Source organism: Venturia canescens, chromosome 7 (assembly GCF_019457755.1).
Source record: "Venturia canescens isolate UGA chromosome 7, ASM1945775v1, whole genome shotgun sequence".
NCBI classification, from domain to species: Eukaryota; Metazoa; Arthropoda; class Insecta; order Hymenoptera; family Ichneumonidae; genus Venturia; species Venturia canescens.
Window position 1 is genome coordinate 3,771,228 of NC_057427.1, and position 24,323 is coordinate 3,795,550.

The window sequence follows — 24,323 nt, forward strand, 5'->3', positions numbered from 1 at the left end:
TAATAGTGAGGAAGGGAATAAAAGAAACGGTGGTAATAATAAGCAGCAGCGCGTAGGCTTACGAAAGCATAAAAAAAAAAACGAAAAATCAACACGAACAGTAACAGAAGAAAAAAGATCCTTGAGAAAACGAGGAGGCCAGGGTGGCTGCTGTTACAAACGTAGGATCATCGTTGAGTAACGGCGGGGCCGCGTGTCGTGACGCGCCGCCACTGCCGCTCCTCGACGACGAGCTGCTGCTGCAAATTAACGTGCAAAGGGGTGAGAAAAAGCGGGCAAGCTGCGCCGGAAGGGGGTAGCCCGGGCTTCGCGCGAAGGCCTCAAGATTTCGGACGCAACGGCGGCCCTGGACCTGCGCGCCCAGACGACACAAGTACCGCCGCCAGACTTTGGTGGTGGCCTGGTGGTGGAACAGGAGCATCACCACCACCAGCAACATCAGCAAAATCAACAAAACCAACAGCATCAACAGCAGCACCAACAGCAACAGCAACACCATCAACAGCACCAGCAACAGCAGCAGCAACAGCTGCAGCAACAGCAACAGCAGCATCAACATCTACAGAACCAAAATCCAGAGGGACAGCAACAGCCCCGTCCCCATCCGCTGCATCTGCATCATCATCCACATCATCCACCGTTACCGCCGGGTGGTACCAATCCTCAACTTCACTCTGGCGATTCGGGGGGTGGGATAGCTGGTGGTGGAGGTGGTGGTGGTGGCGGAGAAAGCACTCTTGTAAATCCAGTTACGGGAAGCGGTCAGGGTCCAGGTTCAGGTGGTGGGGCGAGTCCTCTTAGCGGAGAGCACCACCAGCAGCAGCAGCAGCATCATCATCATCAACAACAAGCAGCGGGCCTCTTAGGGGGAGCGAGCTTGGTAGATCCGGTAGAAGCCGCTAGAACGGCCGTAAGAATCCACGAGGACGAAGAAGACATCACGGAGAGAGAAGACGAAGACGAGGAAGACGAGGAGCCGAGCTCACCAGAGCCGGACCTCGAGCCCGACCCAGAACCAATGGAGGTCCAAGCCTCTGCCGTTTCCGCAGCGGCGGCGAATCTCCATGCCCTTCGACAGCACGTCTTCAAGATGTCGGATTATTGGCAACAGCCACAGCGTGGCCCACCCCAACATTCGCCTGGTCTGCAACAGCACACCAATCAATTGTCGAACGCGGTCGCAGCTGTGCAACAGCAACAGCAGCAACAACAGCAACAACAAGCGCAGCAACAGGCGCAGCAACAAGCAGCCCAACAACAGCACAATCAGCAGGCTTCCATGCACAGTCCGCTGGGACAACAACAGCAGGTTAACGCGGTACAACAGCAACAACAAAATTCTAATTCGTCGATGAGCCAGAGCGTGGCATCGCAATTACAGCAGCAGCACCAACAACAGCAGCAACAACAACAACAACAACAACACGCGATGACGTTGAGCCAGCCAAATTCACAGGGAGGCCATCAATCCTCTCCAGCGCCAACGACACCATCGCCCCATCAACAGGCCGATCATCAGGGAACAATAAGCTCGAGCATGGCCCAAAACCTTCATAATCTGGCTCAGGCCCAACAGTCAATGTCACAAGCCTCGAGTCCGTCGTTAACCGTTCAGGCTGTCCAAGCTGCTCAGGCCCTCAATCAGAACTTGGGCCAAGCGTTGACACAGGCCTTGACGCAAAACATGCAACAAAACCTTGGGCAAACGTTGCAGCACAACCTCGCGCAAAGTCTAACGCCCAGTTTGTCACCGCAACAACAACAACAATTGCTCAATCAACCGCAAAATCTCAGCCAAGCTGGTGCCGCTCAGGCTGCCGCGTTACAACAAAACCTCCAAAACCAGGCCCAAAATCTGTCGCAATCGTTGCAACAGCAGGCCCAAAACCTCAGTCAAAATCTCGGACAGAGTCTGAATCAACAAACGTTGCAACAGCAGGCGCAGAATTTGAGTCAAAATTTGCAGCAACAAGCTCAAAATTTGACTCAAAATCTGCAACAGCAAGCATTGAACATGGCTGGAACGATGGGACAGAACGGAGGACTTGCCGGCATGAACGTCGGTGGCAACAACCAGCAACAAAACTCCCAGAACTCAATGCTTAGCCCTGGCGCCGGTAGCCAGGACTCTCACGATGCAACACTCACAGAAAAACTTGTCAATGAGCTGCAGGTGAGCGTTTCTCATACTTTTTTTCATCTCCGCTACAAAATATCTTATCTCTCAGTGGTTTCGGGCTCTCTCTTCGGTGCTAAACTCTATTAGAAGCTTCATAGGATTCGAACCAATACTGAACCTCCTAACTAACGCTTCTTTCAAAACTTATCACATCGGGTATTCCAGCGACTCGTCGCGTCAAATCGTTGCCCAAAATTTCACCCAACTTCGACCAATCGAATACATGCATTTTTTCCGAAATTGTAGCAATGCAACCAACCCGGCGAACCTATAATCACTGCTAAGTCAATATACATCGAACAACTGTCATTCCGTAATGACTTCGATCGGTCCATTCGTCATGGAAGTAGTTTGCTAGGATACAAGAGACGACGAGAGTAGAGCGCGGGAGGCGGTTAGCATTAGAGAATGAACGGGGTACATAAGAAGAGATAGGAAGCAGAAGCAGCAACAGCAACACGCGGCGACCACGAACCGCGACTTGGGCATACGCACACTAGCTCATGCGCCACCAAGCACGAGGGCGGAGGGGGCAGGGAGCTTAAATGTATATAAGCAAGAAGACACGATGCATCGCGAACCCGCTTACTCACACCTTGACACGCACACGTACACGTACACGTACGATAGAGGCTCGACGTCCGAGAGATGCAGATACGTCTGCTCGGGGTTCTTGACCCGCGCAACACAGATAACATAACCATACGCGTGTGTATATACTCCGGTATATACGTCATCGGAAAGTGTAGTCAGCCTCGGTTTTACACCGAGAGAATCCACTCGCAACGTACACACACATATGCAAAGATGGTGGCGACCGAGAAGACGTTACCAAGAAAATATAACGCCGTGGCACACTTTGCAATAGCAATCCCGGCTCTTATACAACGGAGCACACCACCAGATTTTTCCCTCACTTACAGCCTTCCCGCGCTTACAGATTTTTCGTACTTCACGCACGCTTCGGGTAACTTCAAAAGCAACTTCAAAACCAGTTCGAAATGTCAGAGACAATATTTTCGAGAAAGGGGGGCAAAATCAGACTCTTCCCTTAAACTTAACTTCGTTACAAGTACTTTTCGTGATATGAACAATATCGTTGGAGTCAAAATGGGTCAAGCAGGAAGAGCTCGTTTCGTTGCCTTTGTTGGTTTCGATGCTATCCAAATGTCTGAGGCCGGATCCTTTTCCAGTATTTCGCGTACTCGTAACTACGATTTTTCATTAATTCTGCTTGGCCCAGTTTTATCCCGATAACTCGATCAACGGATCACAGCGTTTGATGGTTCCCATGAATCTTTTGATAAGCTTGGATTATTGTTTTTTGAGGTAAATTTCATCACAAAAAGTCTCCCTTCCAGTCAGTTTTGCGAGTGTCGATGCACACCAACTACAAGAAATACTTGAGTCTTTTTCATGAAACAATTGGTAACCACGTGAGCTGTTTGCTGCCGACTGCTTGCCGATGGCGTTACTTTGAACAATGGCATTACTGTCAATAGGTCAAGGATTTAATAGGCTCGAATGAAAAAAAGTTGAGGATCGTTTATACAGATCCTAACTAATCGATCGCATCTCTAATCTTGCCCTTGATAGTCTCGTGCCTCTGCTGCGGTGACCGGTCTCGGTGGTGCCGGTGGTGGAGGTGGTGGTGGTGGAGGGATGGGCAACTTCAACGAGCGCACTCTCGAGGAATGCTGGTCGACTCTGCAGCGAGTGAGTTGAACACTCAGACCGTTTTCACGCAAGCTCGTTAAACACCTCATTGTCGTTATCGTTATTGTTGTTGTTGTTGCTGTTGTTGTTGTTGTTGTTGTTGTTGTTGCTACCATTATTTTCCTACCTTTTTAAACTCATTTTCGTTTGCTTATCATTGATATGATTTTGCACAAAACCGCGAAAAAGTGACGAACAAAACATCTTTTTTCGTTCATCCCTGCGGCTTGATCGAGATGCACTCAAAGCTCCGAAGTCGAGCATGTCGAAGCAGCTTGCAGTTTTTATTTTCATCTGTTATTTCGGCTACTCGTGTTCATCCACCAAAATATGCACGATGTGCCTAGAGGCACAAGTTCGACGAGAAACTACGTTAGACCTGAAAGAATTTCGTTTTTATTTCCCCCCTCATTCCCCGTTACTGCAATTATTTCATTTCGATTTGAGTTCTTCGTCATCCGCTCAAATACGCATTCGATCATTAGCGCTTTGCGAGCTGGTTTTTGTTTGTCCGTTTTTTTTTTTTCAACATTCTTTTAACCCACTCAAGTCCATAATCCAACGAGATTATTGGGCAGCAATAGCCAGAACGATCTAGTGCATCTTGGCATGTTGATTAATCGTTTTAACGTTGTCTCGTCATGTGTTTTTTCGTTAATCACGTTGTTAAACTTAAGTCAAACCTGGAAATACATACGAACTTTTCAACTGGAGCTCGTTGGAAAGTTTTCTTTTGTTTTATTGATTGTACGGAGAGAAAAAAGTGGTCTCGACTACTGCACACGAATTTGTTAAACATCAGTACAGACGCTCGTAGTCGACGAAATTTATTAACTTTCTTTTGAAATTCGTGAGAAAGACACAAGTTTTTTGAATCAAACAGCAATGTAGACTTCGATGACGAAGTCCTCCAAACGAGTGGCGCCCACTCGGAGGACGAATTCCTCAAGTGGCCGTCGCGATGAAGAAACGGATTCGAAAGAAAGCGTCGCTAACGAGCGACGAATTGTGTTAGGTTAGGTACTGGAGACATGGAAAGAAAGTGAAGAAGCGGAAGAGAGTGACTTACGAGGGGGGGATGGGTAGAGAAATGAAGAAGAGCGATTCGAGTGCAGGTAGTACGAGCAGCAACGTTTCCGGCAGAGCGTCGAGAACGAACCGTGTACGAGGGAGTGAGAGGGAGAGGAAATAAAGGTGGTTGTGAAAAATTGCGAGTGGTAAGGGCCAAGTCCGACGTCGATGCAAAACTTTAAAATTCCCCGAGCGAAGAGCGAAGCAACAATTTGTTTCGCTAAGTAGCCAACGCTCTTTTGTTTTTGCGGTCTCTTTAAAGTTTTTCTCTCCGCTTCGTTTCTTTTTTTCTTCTCTTTCTTTTTCACTGACGCAACACTTTAGCCGGGCGGTCCGTTTCCATCGTGGAAATGCGGGGCTGGAAAGCCACCTCGGCCCAGGCGCGCCGCCGAGGCTTTGCTTTTACACCCTTTTTTCCATCTTGCCTTTCATCCCTATCTTTTTTCTTCGACTCGAGGACGAGTTGGGAAAACTCGTGGAAAATTTGTTGAAAAAAGACGAAAATAAAAAGTACCCTACGCGGAAGCCACGAATAGCAAAGTTTTCGTGTTTCACCGAGATTTAATTAAAACATTAGCTTACTTTCTGTCTTAAACGTCAAAGTAGCCTGTAGCAGACTAGGAATCATGCGTATTCTTTTATTCTCGTGACAAATTCAAGGGTGCCTCGTCGCATCGATTCTCTCGATACTTTTTATTAAAAAACTGTTTTTTTTACCTTACATTTTAGTGCAAACGTTTGGATAAACGAATAAAAACGATTAACAAAAACCCTCAAAGTACTTCGTCCTCAAAAACTGTGTACTCGAAGGAGTGAAAGTGACAGCTACTCGAATAGAAAAAAATGGCTCTTATTGCGATTGACTGACGTCTCCCCAACGCCGAGCACCCTTCTTTCCGTTCGAGCAATTTTTCTAGGACATTTCCATAGCCCGAGGACACAGCGGGTGTTTCAAAATGGAAGAGGTTTCCAGTGTCAAGTCGTGAATAAACCCGGGGTAGTCGTCTGTCCAATGAAAAACTTTGAAAATCAAAATAAAATGGCTGACAACGAAGGAAAGTTTTGGCCGCGGGATGTGTTTCGAGAGTTGAGAACTCTCGAGTATTTTGAAAACATTGAGAAGCAAAAAATGAAAAGAAGCAAAGGGTAACGATGAATAGATAGAAAGTTCATTTACCACTCAGCAATATTCATAGCACTCGTGAGAAAATATGAGGGCAACGTGGATTACGAAAAAAAAGGATAAAAAATTTGCCTACCAAAATATCGCGTCGAGCAGAGTGTTTCCTTTGTTCGCGGACACGTTCGTAAAACAAACCGCCCAATGAACGAGTTAAGCTCTTCTCGGATGGTGCGAGAAGTTGATACTCGTTTCACTTTTTTTCTCTTCAACCCTTATAGCAATATTGCAGTTCGAGAAGCAAGAGAGAGAGAGAGAGAGAGAGAGTCAGGAAGAGGATGAGAAAACTCAACGCGTAAATTAAAATCCAATTATTTCGTCGCCTCGCCCTCGACCCCAGCATTCCACGTACTCGCTTTTATGGGATTCAAATGAATTTTTTTATCCGCTTCAACTCCTTTTCTCATCTTACTGCCTGAATCCCATCTCATCAACCCCACGTATGTGGTCCATGTGCACACATAATATCTTTTACAATTTTTTTCATCCTTCGGCTATAGAACCGACGATGCATATGTAGTTCTTGGGGGTACAAGAAAGATCGTGGTGACAGCTGCTTACGGGAAGCCCCTTTGCCTCTCAACCCTTTATATTTGGCCATGCAAACCGGATCCGAAATGACGATTTCGAAGAAAGCCCCGGCCGAAAAAATCCACAAGTAAGACAGTAAGATCGAGTAATGAATGAGAGAAAAAGGTCGAGGGAATACGGTAGCGAGGGATTGCAGGAAGAACAATGCAAATTGGATAGGTGCTTTGGTTATTGTCTCAGGCGAGCCCAAAATTATTTTCAAAGGCAAGCCCCTGAGGGTTGAGATTTCAACGAAGAAAAAGAGACCCTCCGTGAAGCTTTCTCACGTGACCCTTTAGCTCGCAACCCCCCCTCTCTCAGTCCTACTATTTCGACCCTTCGGAAATGGCAATTTTTTTGCTTCATCTTCTTTTCTCTGAGCGATCGCCTCGGTGAATCCGCATCAAGATTCAAATAACGGCTCTCGGCCCCGGAATAACGGAGGAGGGGGATGCTCGTACGGTATTTAATTTTTTTCTTGTTTTCCCTCTCGTAGGTTATGATAGACAAAAGCCCAGGCGGTCTCTCTCGCACCCGCTCTTCTCTCACTAATCCGATCTCGACGTCCTCGTCTCTGTCTCCCTCCCTCAACCCCCTGCCACCCCGCGTCTCATTCTTCTTTCGCACAACACTTTTGCAATTGAGAAAGGAGTTTTCCGCTTCGAGACGAAGAAATCGTGGGGCTTCCGTGTCCCAAAGCCGTTATAACTCGCCCGAGACGAAATTACGACGTCCCGATAGGCTGCTCCCTTCGTATAGATGAATCTCTGCCAAATCAAGCCCTTTCACTGCTTTTTCTCTTTCTCTTCATCCCTCGCTCCTATCTCCGAGAATCGGCCAACCTTTCTTACCGGTTTTCACCCGTTTTCTATGATTTCGAGATCGCGTGATTAGCAACAGTATTGTATGTACTTTCGTCATTAAATTCTAGACATTTCTGTTCTCGTTGAAGGGTTGAAATTGCCCGATACATTTCAGTCAATTTATGAAGAATCTCCTACCGAAAGTCCCACATTTTCCAAACATCTTTCAAGCGTTTTTCCGCAACTTATGAAGAATTGATAGCACAACGATCTTTCAACCATGCTGAAAATAGTGAAAATATTTGGGTTCCACGTTGAAATATTACGATTTTTACGATTGTCTACACCGCTGCATTTAAACCGCGTGAAAAACTGAATATCCGATGGAAACGTTCCGAAAAAGACTGCATCGATTGTCTCGGTTACGTAAATTGAGACAATTATTGAAGATTCGGCCTCGCGAATCGAGGCAAGTACATTTTTCACCATCCAGCAGCCTTATTCTTTTGATACTTTATTCTATACGAACGAGCAGAGAAAGGAATAGAAGAAAAAAGTTTTTTCCGCACTCGCACGGCAAAGAATATTGCGAGTAGAAATAACTCGCACACGTCGGTGGAATACGAATAAACCAATAATGACGATGCTCAAGGGTTAACGAGCATAACAAATTGTTGTATCGATGAGATATTGGCGAAGAATTTATTTCCTAAGTGCAAGCAGTGGTCCACTTTAGTCTGCTGTTACAGTCGCAAATGCGCTGCAATCTTATCGTCGCGTTGTGTCGATGCTTTGGAGAGGGACGAAATAAGCGAAAGCGAGAAAAAAAAGTGTATTGTGAGAGACCTGAGAGAGAAATAGAGAAAATTGAAGAGCGAGAAAGAGAGCAGTGGATGCAAGGGAATCGTTTGGACTCTCGGCCGGGGCCATGATTCCCCGTTAAACCAAGAGGAGTCGGAGTCAACGAACGATAAAAAAAACACGTATACACACGAGAGAGGGCGCGCGCGTGCGCGAGTTCTCGCGCCCGGACACAAAGAATAAACTTGACTTCTATACCGTCGTCGTCGTCGTCGTCGTCGTCGTTGTCTTTTCGCTTGCCATTTAAAAATCTACACGCCTCAACTCATGTGGGCGAGCTACCACTTCCTGGGGTAGGTCACGACACGAGAAATCCGCTCAAACCAGATATCACACGGGAAAGTCAAATAAAAAAATACGATACACCGAGCACAGTCGAATTTCCAATAAAACTTTTTAGTCTCGTCACTTTTCTCCATTATCGAATGGACAAAAACTCTGAGCGAGTTTTTCCGGTTGGAGCGTTTCCACGGAACCGGTAAACTCGACAGAAATTTGAAAATATTGCAATAAATGCGAGAAATATGAAATACCTACGATTAAAATGATAAAAAAAAACTGAAAAAAAAAAAATCGTGGGAAAGTAAAAGTAACAAGAAATCAGGATGAAAATATGTGAGTGCCAAATAAAAGAGTTATAAATATTTGAGGAAAAACGAAAGATGGAAAATAAAGTTGGGGTAATATTTGCCAGCGCAACTTTCAAGAAAATCTTCAATGGCGTGTGTGCCACCCGAGTGTCGTGGTGGCACGAATTAGCAGGATAAAGAGCGAGAGCGCGCGCGGGAACGCGTCGTCGTCTTGGTCGTCTTCGTCGTGGTCTCGGCAAAAGATCGTTGCCCTTCTAAATATAAGTTTGCAAAATCGAATAGCAAAACTGCGTGAGCGGACTTTTGCGGAGCGATGCCTCTTCTTCGTATGTGCATTGCCGTAGATCGCCCCCATCGTAAGCTCCCGCTCTCGACCAATGTTTCCCCCACCGCCATATCTTTTTTCTCGTCCATTCCGTCTCCTTCTTCTGGTGCATACTATATTCGTTACGTGCTCGGAGAAAAATAACTGCGATACATGCACAATCGCGTTCTGCTCGTTTGTAATATTCTTCGGAAAAAATACTTTCGACGAGAAAAAACTTGCTAAAATTTTCTCGCCCTCGGTCTCGCGGAACTTTTTTCAGGCAAAAGAGTCAAAAATTATCGGGCTCAGCTCCCATTCAAATTTTCCTGATTTTCGGGCTTTTCGATCAGTTATTCCTATTCTTAGTTTTCCGAATTAGTTTTCGGAAGAATTTATTCCTCGTCGCTTGTTTCCTCATTTTTGGCTCGCAACCTCGCTGTCATTTGCGAGTTGAATTTCAAATTTCTAATTCCTTCGAGTGCTCGCCGCGTGCGCTGAAAAATATTCCATTGCATCGGAAACCGCGGTTTTAGCATCGCAAAAAGTTGGATACGTTTTTCCAGCGTCGTACTCCGAAGTGCTTGACCCATAACGAAGGATAACACGGTTTCTGGCAGTGTGCCAAAAAACATTGAAGAGCCCTCAATTTCGTGCTATGCAAAAATTCCATTACCTTAAAGCATTGGAACGAGAATCGCAAAAAATCATCGGACTTTTTGACAGATTGACAGATAAGAGCGAGCAGCTCGAAGCTATTTTGGAAAACAATTATTTTCGTCGAACAAACATCACTGCATATTTTCTCCCACTCGTTCCCTTTCTCGTCCAACATTTTCTCGTGGGACATATCGGGTTCCTGGAATGAAAAAACCTTTTTCCACGCAGCCCATTAAAACCTCGAAACCCGAATCGAGGAGGGAAAAAAATGAAGAAAAAATACACGCGAGTCGAAGAAGTTGCAGGAGAAAGTAAAAAAGCACACGAAGAGAAAGAGGGAGGAGAGCGAGAGCGAGAAAAAGGCAAACACGTGGATCGGCGTAAGGCGAATGCAGCCGAAATTCGTCAAGCCCGCGAAAACGTAGTCGTAGGTCAGGACACGGCGGGGACGAGCGTGTAAGCCGGAGTATGATAAACAGAGGATGGATAAGGGGAGTGAGGACGCAGGGAAGAGGAGCAAAGAGAGGGTAAAGTGTGGAAGAGAGGGAGAGCGTTTCGCGGCGAGTGGGGAAGAGGGAAGAGAAGAAAGAGGAGCGAGGGAGAGACGCGATCGAGGAGCGAGAAGGGTGGGAAGCGCGTGAGCGAAGCGGGGGTGACGCTGGCCGCGTGCAGGAGGGGAAATGCAACGGCGTCGTCTGCACCGCAGAGAAGAAAAAGCGCGAGGATGAGATGGAGGGGCAATCAGGGGAGTATTCCGGCGAGGAAGAAAGGGGAGCGCGGGGCTAGGGGGTCGGGGGGGGGGGGGGGGGGGGAACAAAAGTCGTGAACAAGAGGATAACAGAGTGAGAGTACGGGCGGGAAGATAAAAAGGCCTTTGGAACGGAAAAAAATAACGTCAATTCGGAATCTGGGTCACGGGAGATGCACGCGCACACACGCGCGCCCAGGCTGGATGCACTGGTGCAAGCGTCTACATTTGAGCGGTGGCTACACGTACGGGAACAAAAATAAAAATTTGTCGGAAGAAACGAGAATAAAAAGGAGGACGAGAAGGGGCCAATGTCGTCTCGTGCTGTTACTAAAAAAATCCACGTCCAAAAAGAAAAGGAAGAAAGCGCAAAAAGAAACTGCAATTGATCGCGGGGCCGCGATTCTTTTATCCTCGAGCTCCCACCACGAGAAGTGAATTTCTTTGTTCTCGCTCCACGAGAGCTGCGCAGCTTCTCTCTTATTTTTTCCATTTTTATAACTTTCTTTTTTTACTGAACGCTTGCACTCCCGCCAGCCTCTCTTGCCGCCGGAGCTCAAGGACATCGGAACGAAAAAAAAATTCATTGAAATAATAAGGTCAGTGGAAAGTGCGGAGCTTTTCGCGCACACGGAATCTCGTAATATCCCGGTTATTTTAATTTGCCCAGCGATTGTGTCGTGTTCGATGGAATTTCGGGCTTTCTCCGCATTTATAAATTAGTATGAGAATACTAGTGTCGCGCTCTGCTGCAAGGAAACAAACTGGACGAAGGCGAAGGGAGAGAGAGAGAGAGGGAGAGAGAGAGAGCGAGAGCTGCGGTTGAAGCGAGACGAAATCGTCGTCATTTCTCGTGTGTGGCATGCGTGGGTGAATAGCCTGGGCAATGCTGGCATGAGAAAACCACGGAGACGCGATGCTGCGTTCGTAGAAGTGGGAGGACGCGGGTGGACAGATGCCGAAGCCGTCAGCATCGCCGGAGAGGGACGCGGGGCGGCGGAGGGAAAGGATGACGGTGAGAGTATCGGACTTGGAACGTTGCAATATCACGATCGCTTATGCTGCACGGCTTATACTCCAACGCAACGTCTGTACAAGCTCTCGACATTGCGTACACTCATTCAAATCGTGGATGCGATAAACACTCTGTGTTTCTGTCGAGAGAAAATGCCGAAGAAGAAATAACGAGAGAGAAAACGGAAAGAGAAACGTCGATCGAAGCCGCGTTGAAAGGTAGCCGAGCAGAACTTTCATCAGCACTAAACGCGCGGAGATCGTTGTAACGAGCAGCCGCGTAGACTCACCTTCGTGAGCTCCGATTGCGTCCAGACTCCCGCCTAGACTGCGAGCTATCGCCTAGTCTAGTCCCTCTCATTCTCTCGCGGACGCGCGAGCTACGGAACGCGGACAACTCACGTGGCCGGTGGACCCGAAAGGCATCGCAGCTCCTCCCCCGTCCATCAACTGGCCCAAATTTATCGAGTTTCCATTGGCCGGACGCTCCTACACCCCCACTCGGTATCCTAGAGCCTAGGCAATGGGCCTTCGAGGCCTCTAGGCTGCCTGGTGCTTAGCCAAGATCCCCAAATTATGGTCCCTCGGGGCGTCGCGGTCGCGCGACGAAAATCGCGCTCCTATGGTCGCTCGGAGACCTCGGAGATGCCTAAGAATTCAACTTTCCTCGTGCACGAGTAATAAAACTCGATTCCTCTGGACATTCGCCAGGGAATAACTTTTTACAGATGTTTTATGCTCGGGGAAAAATCGTCTCTTTTCGTCGGCGCGAAAGCCGCTGAAAAATCGAGTGCCAAAGGCCCATCGAGGCCCCGACTCCCCTCCACTTTGTTCCGGTATTTTGCCACCTCCCTTTCGCAACTTGGTCGCGCATATTCAGTGTTTTTTCACTCCCTTTTCTTTGTTGTTTTCTTTCATTCGAAAGCGCGTTGCGATCTACGCTGCCACTTTGAATGCGCCGTTCTATCTGACGCTACGACTGTTGTTGCCTCTCCGGCGGCTGCTGCACCTTCAGACCTTCGCGCCAGTTCTCCCACCGCCCTCTCATCCGCCAATCCCTAACGAGGACGGTACACGCTCGCACAACCCGCGACGCGATTCTTCATCTCGCTCGTGTTTCGCTCTCTTCTTTCTTTTCTCTTTTTATTTCACGTCATTTTTTTTTTTCTCTTCTTCTCTTTCAACTATATCCTTCCCCGTCCTCGATGTAACGCGCGCGTGTGTGTACGCGCTCGTATATCCAGGTACGCGTGTGTGTACGTGTGTGCGTAAAGCGATGAGTAGAGTTTCGCGGCGCCCCAGCATTTTATACGGAAAAGACTCTTTAACGAAGTAAGGTGCTCACGCAATATCATCACCCCGAAACGAGCCGACTTTTCGCGATTTTGTTTTTCCCGTTGTTGATTCCCATTCGGTTATTATTTTGCGGTGACTCGAGTCCTTCGTTTATCAAACGTCGTGCCCTGGACGTAGATTTTGCGAAAAAGTTGACTAAATTCATTGATGAAAAATTTTTTCCCCAGTTCCGAGAGCGTTTTGTAGACATTTGGTTTCCTGAATTTTTTCCTACCGGTCAGCATTCTCGAGATTTTTCATAAATTTTTTCGAAAAAATCTCAATCGCGAAGCATCGATATCGCAACTGAGGATTTCTCGGAAAATGTTAATTTTCGAACGCGACGATAAAACAGTTTGAAACTTTCATTCGAAATTCTCCATTCCCAACGTATAGCGAAGAATTTTCACCGAATCTTTCGTTTCTCCCAAAACTGGTGGCCCGTTCGTCGAACTAAAAGTGAAAAAGTCTTCTTCGGTGGCACATCTCGGGTTCGTATATGTGTAGCTGCCGATCGTGTGCCGATGACGGGCGTTGGGGCGGACCGTGGCGCTGCCTCGATACCGTCTCTACTCGCGTACTTGGCCTCACGCTGAGTTGTCGTTCCGTACACGCCGACGGAGGTGCCGCGCGCTGCTCCGGTGTGTCGCGCCGCGTTGTTTGACAGCTGACATCGGCCCGAGTGCAATTTTCTTCCCGAAGCAAAAACAAAACGGAAAACGTATTTAAAAAAAAAAAAAAAAAAAAAAAGAAACAAAACACAAAAAAGTAAAGAAATAAAAAGGGAAATCGATGAAAAGCCGTGAATGTTCGTTCTCGTTTGGCGCTTCGAGTGTGCTCGGACGATGCGTGATCGATAGTCCCGTGATCGAATCGCACTCGGGACGTAAACACAGTTTGTTTTTCCGATTGCTCGAAAGCGTGCGCGCCCCCGCGCGCTCCTTCGGAGAGCTCCCGGTCACAGAGTGCTAAAAAGGAAGTTATTGCAAGCAGGATGAACACGAGGAATAGTGTGCCATATATTGTGATCAATTTTTATAAATTCCTTTCCTACTTCTTCGTCCGCGTAAATAATAATCGCCGCAACTAGTTTACTATTAGCGTTGAGGCCTCTTACCACTAGCAAATATCGCACGTGTCTTCGATAACTATTCTATAAATACTGCAATCGGAACGTATCTGTGATCTTATTCGAGACGACGGAAGAATCATCGCATAATCATTGAGGTAAGATGCTAAGAGTAGCCTCAAGAGCAGGCAGAATTCGCTGATCGCTCGAGCCCTCGTATTCTCCCTCGCGCTTCTTCCCTCTCATTCATGAGCGCAGCCTTTCATTCATTAGTCAAAACACGTTATTCGGTATGATCGCTGGGCCCTGAATCTTATCGAGGACCTCGGAGGTACACAGCTTTTCTGGAATCTCCCATTGTCTCATCGCTTCAAGGACGTTCTCCCGGATTCGAATTACTTTGCCCCGATCTCGTGACGACCCCCTATCGCCCGAGAACGCGACCTCAGGAAAGCTCGAGTCTCCGATGTTCTTAAGCCTCTCGCTTCGAGCCTGAAATCTCTGCGAATCAATCGTTTATTCCGATGTTATTGACCGCGCGATATCTCCCGCGAAATCTCCTACCGGGAGGTCCACTCGTAAGTACGGGATCTATATTTGTATATAGACAGGTAAATACACAGATATTGAAGCATTCTGGAACGAGGACGACGCGCTCCTCCGAGCACGAACGCTTTAAACGAAATCGAGACCTGTCATACGCTATAAAATTTCACGTGCCCCTCCACACCTCGGCTCGCGTGGATATGTAACCGGAAATGTTGGAAGAAACGAGTCGAAGGTGATTTGGAGAAGGAAAAAGAGTAACGAAATCAGAGATTGGAACGGTGGAGCACGAATGAACTTGTTAGAGGCCTCGTCTTGCATTTTCGTGGCGCCGAGACTCTCCCGACCTACGACAACGCGCGCTCCGAATCCCGAGGCTGTAGAGATGACTTACTCCGTCGAGTAGTGCACTCTGCTCCCTCCCTTTTTCTCATTCTCTCTTTCTCGCTCTTTCCCGCCTTCTTGTTTGCTCGTGCCTCGCTCTTTCTCTCGCTCCGGCTCCGTTCTCTTCCTCTCTGTCTCACTCAATCTTGCGCGCGAATGACACGACCTCGTGGCGTTCGCCCAACCGCGAAGCCCCAAAACGGCACCCACCATTTTGCCTCGAACAGATAAAAATACCGACACCACGCGCTCGAAAACATCCCGAGAGCCAGTGTCCATTTGACAGTAATTCGCCAAATACTGGATCAACGAATTCTATATATTTGGAAAAACGATAACCAAACGACCGGCCAGAAATAAGGGAGCAGCAATGAGGGATCGGACGGCTGGTCCACCGTCAATCGGGGAGCAGGCCACTCCATTAAAATGATCCTTCGACAATCCGAATCTCGATCCATTTATATTTCAAGCTAAAAACGAGAATAAATCTTGAGAACAAGCAACACAGAGAATCTCATCCAAATGAAAAATGATTTTCGGTTAATCAATCGAGTTCAAAGGGAACCTCGATTATGATTGGAACGAAATCACTGTAATCTCCCCTACAATTAAGAAGAGCCTGAGAGATTCTTTCGAATCTTGCCCGCCCATAGAAACAGTAGACAAAAACGAACACGGAGTTTATTCTCAGGACTGAAAAAAAAATGAGGAAAAGAAACGATTCGAAGTGAAAAAATAAATAAAAGAAAGAAAAAGTAAGGAAGGATTATAGTTGAGGTTAGGACGTTGCTAGTTGAATCGTGGACCAATGGAAGAGGTTTTTACCCCGCCACCCACCACACAGAGCCTCAGGGCAAAATCTTGCGATTCGCCATTTTTTTTCTTCCTTCTCTCTCTCTCTCTCTCTCTCTTTCTCTCTCGGTCTCTACTTCTCTCCGGCCATCTTCTCTCGGACTTCTTTCGCCTCGTCGACATTCCTTTTTTCAGTTTCTTTTTCCGCTTCTCCTTCTTCATCGTTTCTTTTTTCTTCCCCCGGTGGGTTCAATGACTCCAAGTCGGTACTGGGGGCTTTGAGAAATATGTCGCGAATGTATATGTGTGTTGGGTGTGCATGTGCGTGTATAGTGGGTTGCAGGGATATGTAGAAAGAAATAAAATGACGAAGAGGGGGAAGAGAATAAGTAATGCGAAGCGAGAAAGAAGCAGAAGAAGAAGAAGAAAAGTTCACACAGATAGACATGCACGTATGAATTTATGTGTGATATGCTCGTGTGTGCGTGCGCGTGTATATAAAGATGAAGAAAGAAAGAAGAGGATAAAAGACCGGGTCAGACGTGGCAACTGCGCAAATGCAGAATGCACGCTCTGACATAAAACATACATATATGCAAGATGCACAGCCGTGCAGCATCCAACGCTCGTTTTCTCGTATGGTACCCGAAGCTGCGGCGGCGTCGGCGTCGGCGGCCTCACTGCCCGGCTTTTGTATATATACGTGCGGGCACATCTATACATGCGGATAGACGCCGTATGACAGTAAACTTTAATCGGGCGCGAGCGTGGCGCAAAATTTACGAAGAAAACGAGAATAAGGTGAAAGAGGCGCGCGCGACCGTGAGGGGCGCCCTCGTATCCGGAGTCCTTGTAGCCTCAGATTTTGGCGTTCGGTTCATTTCCCCGGTCGGGAGGGGGAGAGAATCGCGGAGGAAAGTTATGGGGGGGTCGAAGAGAAGAGCGTTGAATCGAGGGGATTCGAACGTTGGTCCACGATCCGCAGAGTGCTTTTCAGATGAGCAGTTTCATCGGATGATAAAATTGAAGAATTTTCAATGCTTTTTATCGAGGCTGAAAAGCGTCGATAATTTTATCGTCGTTTCGTTTGCGAAGGAAAAAATGAATCTCTCCTTTGTTCGTAATTGCTCGAAGGCCTTTTTTCCACCAAACAACGTTCCTGCTATCTTTTTGCGCGACTCCGAAGCCGGCTTTCTCTCTCTCGCTCCGATCAAGCGAAATGCACTCGAATGCGCACGGCTGGTGAACCTGACCTCCGACAACGCGCACGCTGCCACACATTCACCGCTGCATGCTACTGCACCGAAGCTTCAGCCCCGTTCCTCTCCCCCCCCCGCCGGCCCTCTCATCTCCTCTCTTACGCCCGCCATTTCAATCGTCGTCTGGTTCGTCGCAGAATTGCGATACGACTCACCAGAGGAGACGAGTCACGCCTTGGCGTCATTAAAATAAATTAAAGATTATCAGGTCGTACACCGACCACCCGTCCCCTCTCTCCCGCGCCCGCTCGGCTTCCCTCTTTGTTGCCCTCCCGCTTTTTCTCTCTCGCGCCTCATATTTTAATCGTCATCGGAAACCGCTCGGCCTTACATTTTTTCCTTCGTCCCTCGCGGACGTTTCTTTTTATACACTCACGTTCATTCCCCTCTTGCATTCGTTCCAATGACCATACAATTGCGATTTATTATTTTGACCCCCCCCCCCCCCCCTCTCGACTCTCTTCAAGAAAATTTATATCGTTGTATCGAACCTCATTATTTTATTTCGTGCTACGATCTCTTTTTCATTCGCTCATTCAATCATCATCGCGGCTCTGCCGCTTCGGAACAGGAAAAAATCATGAAAAATACAAGATGCAACTATCAATGAAACTATTGTTGGATTTCGATATCGTCGGATTTCTTTCTGTTTTTGTTCTCTGCGAAAGAGAGAATCTCGAGAAGCCGAGGCGGAAAAATGTGATGGCGGAAAAAAAAACGAATAAAGGATTCGGAGGAGAGCGATAAAGTCTTCCGAACGTATACGTCGCGCCTCGTGACTGACCACCGACAAACCCGTTCACATTGTCTCACCTTCGGGAAGCCTCCGCACGAGGAGGCACAAAAAGGTGGTAGGCATGTCGCCGCGTTCTCGCCTCGGATTCTTCCAACCTCCGTCCTTCTCAATCGACTGGATTTTATAGCTGTTAGCATGCGTGCTGCGATAAAGCAAAAGAGAAATTCAAACGACGAAAGAAAGCAGCAAAAATACGTGGGACAGGAGCCGCAAGGTCGGGAGGGACTCGCGGATCGCTCCAACCTTCCAAACTCACAAAACTGCGATTCCGCAAAATCTTCATTTAGAATATTCGTTGGTTTAAAACTACGAGATTCAAAACTACCGCACGAATTCGCGATGGAGACTCGAAATTTTAATTATCCCGTAAAAGCGTGCGCCGCGATTTGAACTTTGAACCCGCGGAGCGGGTGCATCTCGAACGCTCGTGGTGCTAGTGACGCGAGCGAATAAACGAAGAAGCGTGCTGAGATGAAAGGGCGCGAGCAGAGGAGGAAAGAGGAGTAAAAGTGTCGCGAGACGTAACGCGACACGTTTTTATGTGGATGTAATGCGCAGCTGGATCGCACGCGGGATTCACGTAGCGTCGTACTCGTTCATGTCGTACACGTCTCCGTCACATTTTTTATCTCCTATACTTTTCTTTTCTTTGTATTTCACTCGTAACCTCTTACAACTACCTGTGTCGAAGCCTCGATAATCTCGTATCGCGAAATCCCATTCCACTCTGCTTTGATAAAAATCGTATCAATTATTTGTTTTCTTACGAGAAAAAGCCTTCGGATGCTCCGAGTTTTTCCACCTTTCTCACAGGCCTTTCAGCTCGTAGGGCTCAATCCCTTGATAAAATGCAAACCGCTCGATCGGAATCTCCGAATCTGCATAGAATCCTCCGAGGAAGTTAATTCGTACGAAATTTCTGACGTTTACGATACCGCGTGATTTCTGTGCAGCAAAACGATGGAAAAGACCTGAGGAAATTCTTCCGAATTCGCGAACACGTAAAAACGACAATTTTTTAAAAATCATCGAAGCAATCATCTTAATTATAGAGCACGTGCCTTAGGAGAGTATTTTAGAGATAATTTGGCCTGCAAACACACGCGTCGAGTGGTGCCGCGAGTGCGAGTTTAAAATCTGCATAAATTCTCAAATAATATTCGCAAAGCTCCGGAGAAAAAGGCGCGCGAAAATGCTTGAGAAAAAGGTAAGAAGACGCGGCACGAAGTGGGAGGGGTTGAAGAACACTCACGTGTGTATTTTCATGCCTTCTCTCGAGGGGTGTCTCTATACATATGCACATAAATATGAATATTGGCTGTACGAAGGTACGACGAGCGTATAGTTGAGATCCTAGCGGAGAGTTTAATGTTAGGGAGTCACGTGAGATTCTGGATTAGCGATGGGCTACCCGAGGGCAGACTAGTCTTTGGCCGGTTAGTTAGTCTTCTCGTATTATACATTCAAAGGTCTTTCGGGGTGATTTTTGAGACGTGTGGGACGACGCATTGTCGTTGTAATACACGTGCAATTATACACACACACACACACACGTTTGTACGAGATGGGGGGGATACACGTCGAAGACGGTCAAGCGCCGCTGCGTGGTTAACGTTGTCGTGATTATTAATAAAACTCGCTAGCATACGATAGCCGAGATGGTTTATTTGAATATAATGCGGTTATTCTGGTGATAGCGTACTTGTACTCGGGCGCAACTGCTGCTCGAGCGTGCGCTGCTCTTAAGACTGCATATATATCTGTATAGGTACGTAAAGTGTGTACGTATATATGATGCACGATGAGTCAGAAACGAGTCGACGACGAAAGCCGAGAACCCCATGCATCGACCGAGCGCGCCAAGTCTTTCTGAGTTTCTTATAGTAGCCAAGTGCAAGCATCGGGAGACGAAAAAATTCCAATTAATCTCTCTTTCTGTGCGATCTCTCATTTAGGGGGCGACAAAACGCGACCCTTTATCGTTAAGCACTCTGCTGAAGAGATTCTAAAAGATAGAAAAACGATCTTTATAACTGATCGACGGAAGCGTGCATACGGTGCTCTTAACATCCACTGAATAGGAATCGTTCGATTGATTTTATCGCTAGCTCATTGCATTTTCATATCGATGAGCAACTTACGACGGAATGTTCGTTGCGAGTATAAATTGCCTTGTAAGGACAAAAATCATTTTTTTATCTTTTCGTGCTCATTCACTTTTTTGTAGTCGTTTTGTTTCGAGGTAGAAGGAATATTACGTCTTTGAATTCAATGCTGAGGTTACATCAGCAGGTCTTATCTCGTTGATCGGCGTATTCCTACGTGGGTGGACCACTTTTGAGGAAGGGGTCAAATGGCTGATGCTCATGAGATCCTCAAAGTGTTCGATATTTCGTTTTTTTTTTAGGATTTTTTTTCCATAAATTACAGTTATTCGGTTGCTGATTATATGCAACTTGAGCCACGCGCTCGTCTCAACTTGAGATCTCCTCTCCCCAGTCACGATAAACAAATGAGACTTGGCAACGCGGCCTCGACAACTGCAGCAGCCAAGGCCTGCCGGACTTTTATTTTTCCCTCTTCTCGCGGCGTTGGCCTCCCTCTCCCTCCCCTTTCCTCACGCCCCCGTCCGCTGCTTTATCCTCTTCCTCCTCCTCCTCCGCCCCGGCCTTGCACTACCACCCGCCTGGCCGGCCGACTTCTTCTCGCTCGAAGCTCCTTCTTTCGAGCACTCTCGGTACATACTGATTTTTATTTTTCTCTCTTCCTCTCTATCTCTCCGTCCGCCTCTTTTTCCTTCTTTTTTCTTCCTCCCCTTCTTTCTTTCTTCCCCGGACTCTTATTCTGTACTCTACAACCCCGCAGCGCGTCTGGTACGTCGCGCAAACTATACGACGTATAAACGCGCCGCAGAGAGAAAGAAATGAGAAAAGAGGGAGGGAGAGCAAAAGAGAGAGAGAGAGAGAAAAAGAATCTTATTTGCTTCTTTCGTTATTCGCTTATTTTCCCCAAGCGTCAGAGGCAGCCACCGCGCCTCGTTCTTTTATTGCCCCTCTTCCATCGCTCTACAGTCGTTTGCTACTCCGACGTTCCATCGCCGAAGCTCCTGGACCACGATTAAGAGAGGAAAAAAAGAACGAAAAAAAAGAACGAAAAAAAAAAAAAAAACACGAAAAAGCCCGAAGCGTGGTCAGTAATTTCGCGCGACTCGCAATAGCGAATGATAAACCATAAATTGTTCCTTCGCTACTGTGTATTCCTTCGGTTTTTTCTCGATAAAAACAAATAGCCGCAAAAAAATGGTGCATCGAGAGAAAACCATCTTGACAGAGCCACGCGACCATTACCAACGACAGTTTGCACTCGCGGATTCCCCTTTTCTCGCTCTTCTTATCTCACACTTCCGACGTCACTCTCTGATAATAAAAGTAGAAGCGGCCATGCTAGACTCATCAAGGGTAGGGAAGCGTCTTGTCTCCTCAAACGTTACTCTTCCCTCCCCTCCGGCCCTCTCTCGCTCCCCCGTGCAATAAACTCCACCCATTTTTCATACTCTAACAATACAGCAGTCTTTTCGCTCGATGCACTTAGCGTGTGCCTGCGCCCAGCGATGCCTCAATTAAGGTCTTCGTCGCGCTTCGCGATAGCGGAGTATAGAAAACTCGTTGAAGGTGCGATTCGCGCGGATGGGAAACAACAAAGCCGGATTCGTTGTGTCCAACGAGCGATGCGAGAATGCTGACTTTGTCGATCGTTATTCGCTAAAGCCCTTTCAATTACGCAACGATATTTAATAAAATACGACAGGTATTGATACGTCGCATTGACCTTAATCGCCTCTCATGACGCTCGTTACGATGATCCGCGCACGCACGTTGCGCACTCTCAGGAATGTTGAGGCTCGATGCTCCTCAAAAACACAATGGGTGAACGTTGAAAATAAAAACCGTTCGATCGAAGAAACTGTTTTTCCAGTATTTCGCACCAAGCCGATCCCTTAATCCTCAAATAACAACGAACGAGTGATTCGAGATGTCACACAAACGGCTCTCCTCCTCGCGGGCGCCCCTTCGCTTCGTCGAGCTTCTTCTATTGCAGCATAGCTCAACGCCTCCACTCGCTCCAGTCTCGCTGGACCCGTATGTCTGGTTCGAGTCTGAAAGAGGACGAAGGAGTGAGAAGGAAAGAGAGTTGGAGAGAGAAAGGAAAGACTCGTTGATCCGAATCAGGACTCTCGAGAGGGACTTTTTATTATGAGAAACCCGGCAATATGAAAGGTGTGCGCGAGAGGAATGAAAGCGTATGGAAAAATGCCGGATGATTCCACAGTCTGGCCGGAGCGAACGTTATACCTGATGGACGAGATAGCGGGGGAACGCGATGCTTGCCGAATAGCGGGAACTCGCATGCAACGGCGAGGATCCGCGCCCGAGCGACCAGTTTACGCGGGAATCAACGAGGATAGAGATAGAACGAGTTGCGAGAGAAAAAATGGATTGAGAGAGAGAGAGAGAGAGAAAGGAGTGAAGGAATAAAGATGACGATACTGCTCCGTGTGCATAGAACTCGGGGAAAACGGTGATTCGGGGGATAAACTTTTGGATTGGCTGATTGGGAAGTCGGAACGATCCTCATTGGCCGCCAGACGTAGAATCTCTGTTATTTCAATCGATATCTCCAAGCCGTGGCCTACTGATTCGAAGAGGAAAAAAACGTAGGCTCTTATCAGAAATTCTCAAGCGAACGAGCGCACTAGCATCGTCACTATACTATCGAACACTACATTAATATCGACGGGAGACGCGGGACGCGATGATCGTCCGTGTCGTTGTAGTCGTTGCTCTCTGCACTCGAGCCCCTCGCACCCCACCCCCCGGCGATGCATTTGACCATTTTTTACCGTCGTTACCCTCGCCCTCCGCGACGCACAAGCAACCACGCAATGGACAAGTCCCGAAGAAATCCTCTGCGTCCCCCTCTTTTAGTTAGCTGCGCCACTCGCTCGCGTACGCCGTTAAACGTCCACGCGAACATCACAGACTTTTAAAGCTTTACGACTAATTCGATGCAGGGGTAAAAAAAGGACTCGCGTCCGGAGAAAAATCCCGATTATTTCGTCGTCGTATCTCGAGAGCCTCGGGCAAGTGTTCGATCGATAGTCATCCGCGTGAACGACGTTTAAACTCTGATTGAAAGGAAAACATTATCACCGTCATTGATACTCCTCGCGATTGAATGATTTTATTTGAATGAACGAAAAGACAGCGGATCGAGTGAAGAGGTTCGGACCAATAGTGCGCGTCTTCTGATGTCTCCTACTCGCCGCATCCACGCTCGTAAACCCTGCGCGCTGCTCACTCTTACGGAAATTAAGGACTTTGTCCCGCGCGTGTGATCGCTTGTGCCACGGTTTACCTCTTCGTTGCCATTCTCAATTGTGAAATTCGCCGATTTATCTTCGAAGTGTGCAGCGCGCTCCGAAATTCCACTGTTTCGAATATTCCGCTTTCTTTTATTCACTTATCGAAAACTCAATGGATTTTATGCTTTCCACTTTTTCTCGTGATGGATACTTTTGAAAACAGCTACGGACGACGGTGCGTGAGAGAAAAAATGAGATCAAACGTCCAATCGAATTCGTAGAGGTGATCAGCCGAGAGAAAACTTCAAGAATGTACGGCGGGAGCGAGAATCACGGTACCAGCGTCGAGGCCCGCTGGACGCCAACCCCAGTGAGCTTGCCTCAAGCTCCTCAGACCGAGCACCAGCCTCATATTCGCACAAACGGTCCTTACCCGCACGATCACGCGAATCACGCGCCATATGCTCCTCCTTTTTATCAACACTCTCACCGTCTACCATCCCAGGTAATTAACCCGGCAACAAGCCATTTTAACTCGATCGTTTTCGGGCCAGAACTCATCCCGGAAACTGTGAAACCGCATCTGAATGAAGCTTGGCACAGTAAGAAGAAGAAGAAGAAGAAGAAGAAGAAGAAGTGTTAAGAAAACGATTTTTTCATTTTGTCCGAGCCTCGGACGAGCCACGCGTGATTGCAAGTAATTGCGATTGAAGAAGAACAAAAAATAGTAAATTTTCCTTAATTCGAGCTCAACCGTACATCCCGGAAGTTCGTTCCATTGATAGCGGTATGAGCCATAAGTCCATAAAAAATTGGGATCCCAGCGAGGAAGACTCGAAGCTCCCTCGATTTGATAAGCACATCGAAAGGGTTGAGCCCCGGCGTACGTGAAATGTTCTTTTGCTTTCATAGCCTGCTCGCATTCGTGGCTATACAACAGCAGGTCACATTCGACGGTTAGACGATGCTCGAACTCCCACTCACGTGGTCCCCCAACCGGAAGAGGTTCGAAGATATATCCACGCGAACACGCTGCGATCCTTGGGATCCTCGTTGAGCGATCGGAGGCCGGATTAATGCCGAC

General features: G+C 47.4%; 1 protein-coding gene across 1 annotated transcript in view; it reads left to right on the forward strand.

Moving 5' to 3' along the window:
- Positions 1-278: 278 nt before the first annotated feature.
- Positions 279-24,323, forward strand: part of dati (datilografo) — a 72,516-nt gene continuing 48,471 nt past the window's right edge. The window contains exons 1-2 of the mRNA XM_043423326.1: positions 279-2,173; positions 3,776-3,895. Of these exons, the coding sequence (XP_043279261.1) occupies positions 1,019-2,173; positions 3,776-3,895 (1,275 nt within the window). The 5' untranslated portion in view covers positions 279-1,018. The remainder of the gene's footprint in view (positions 2,174-3,775; positions 3,896-24,323) is intronic.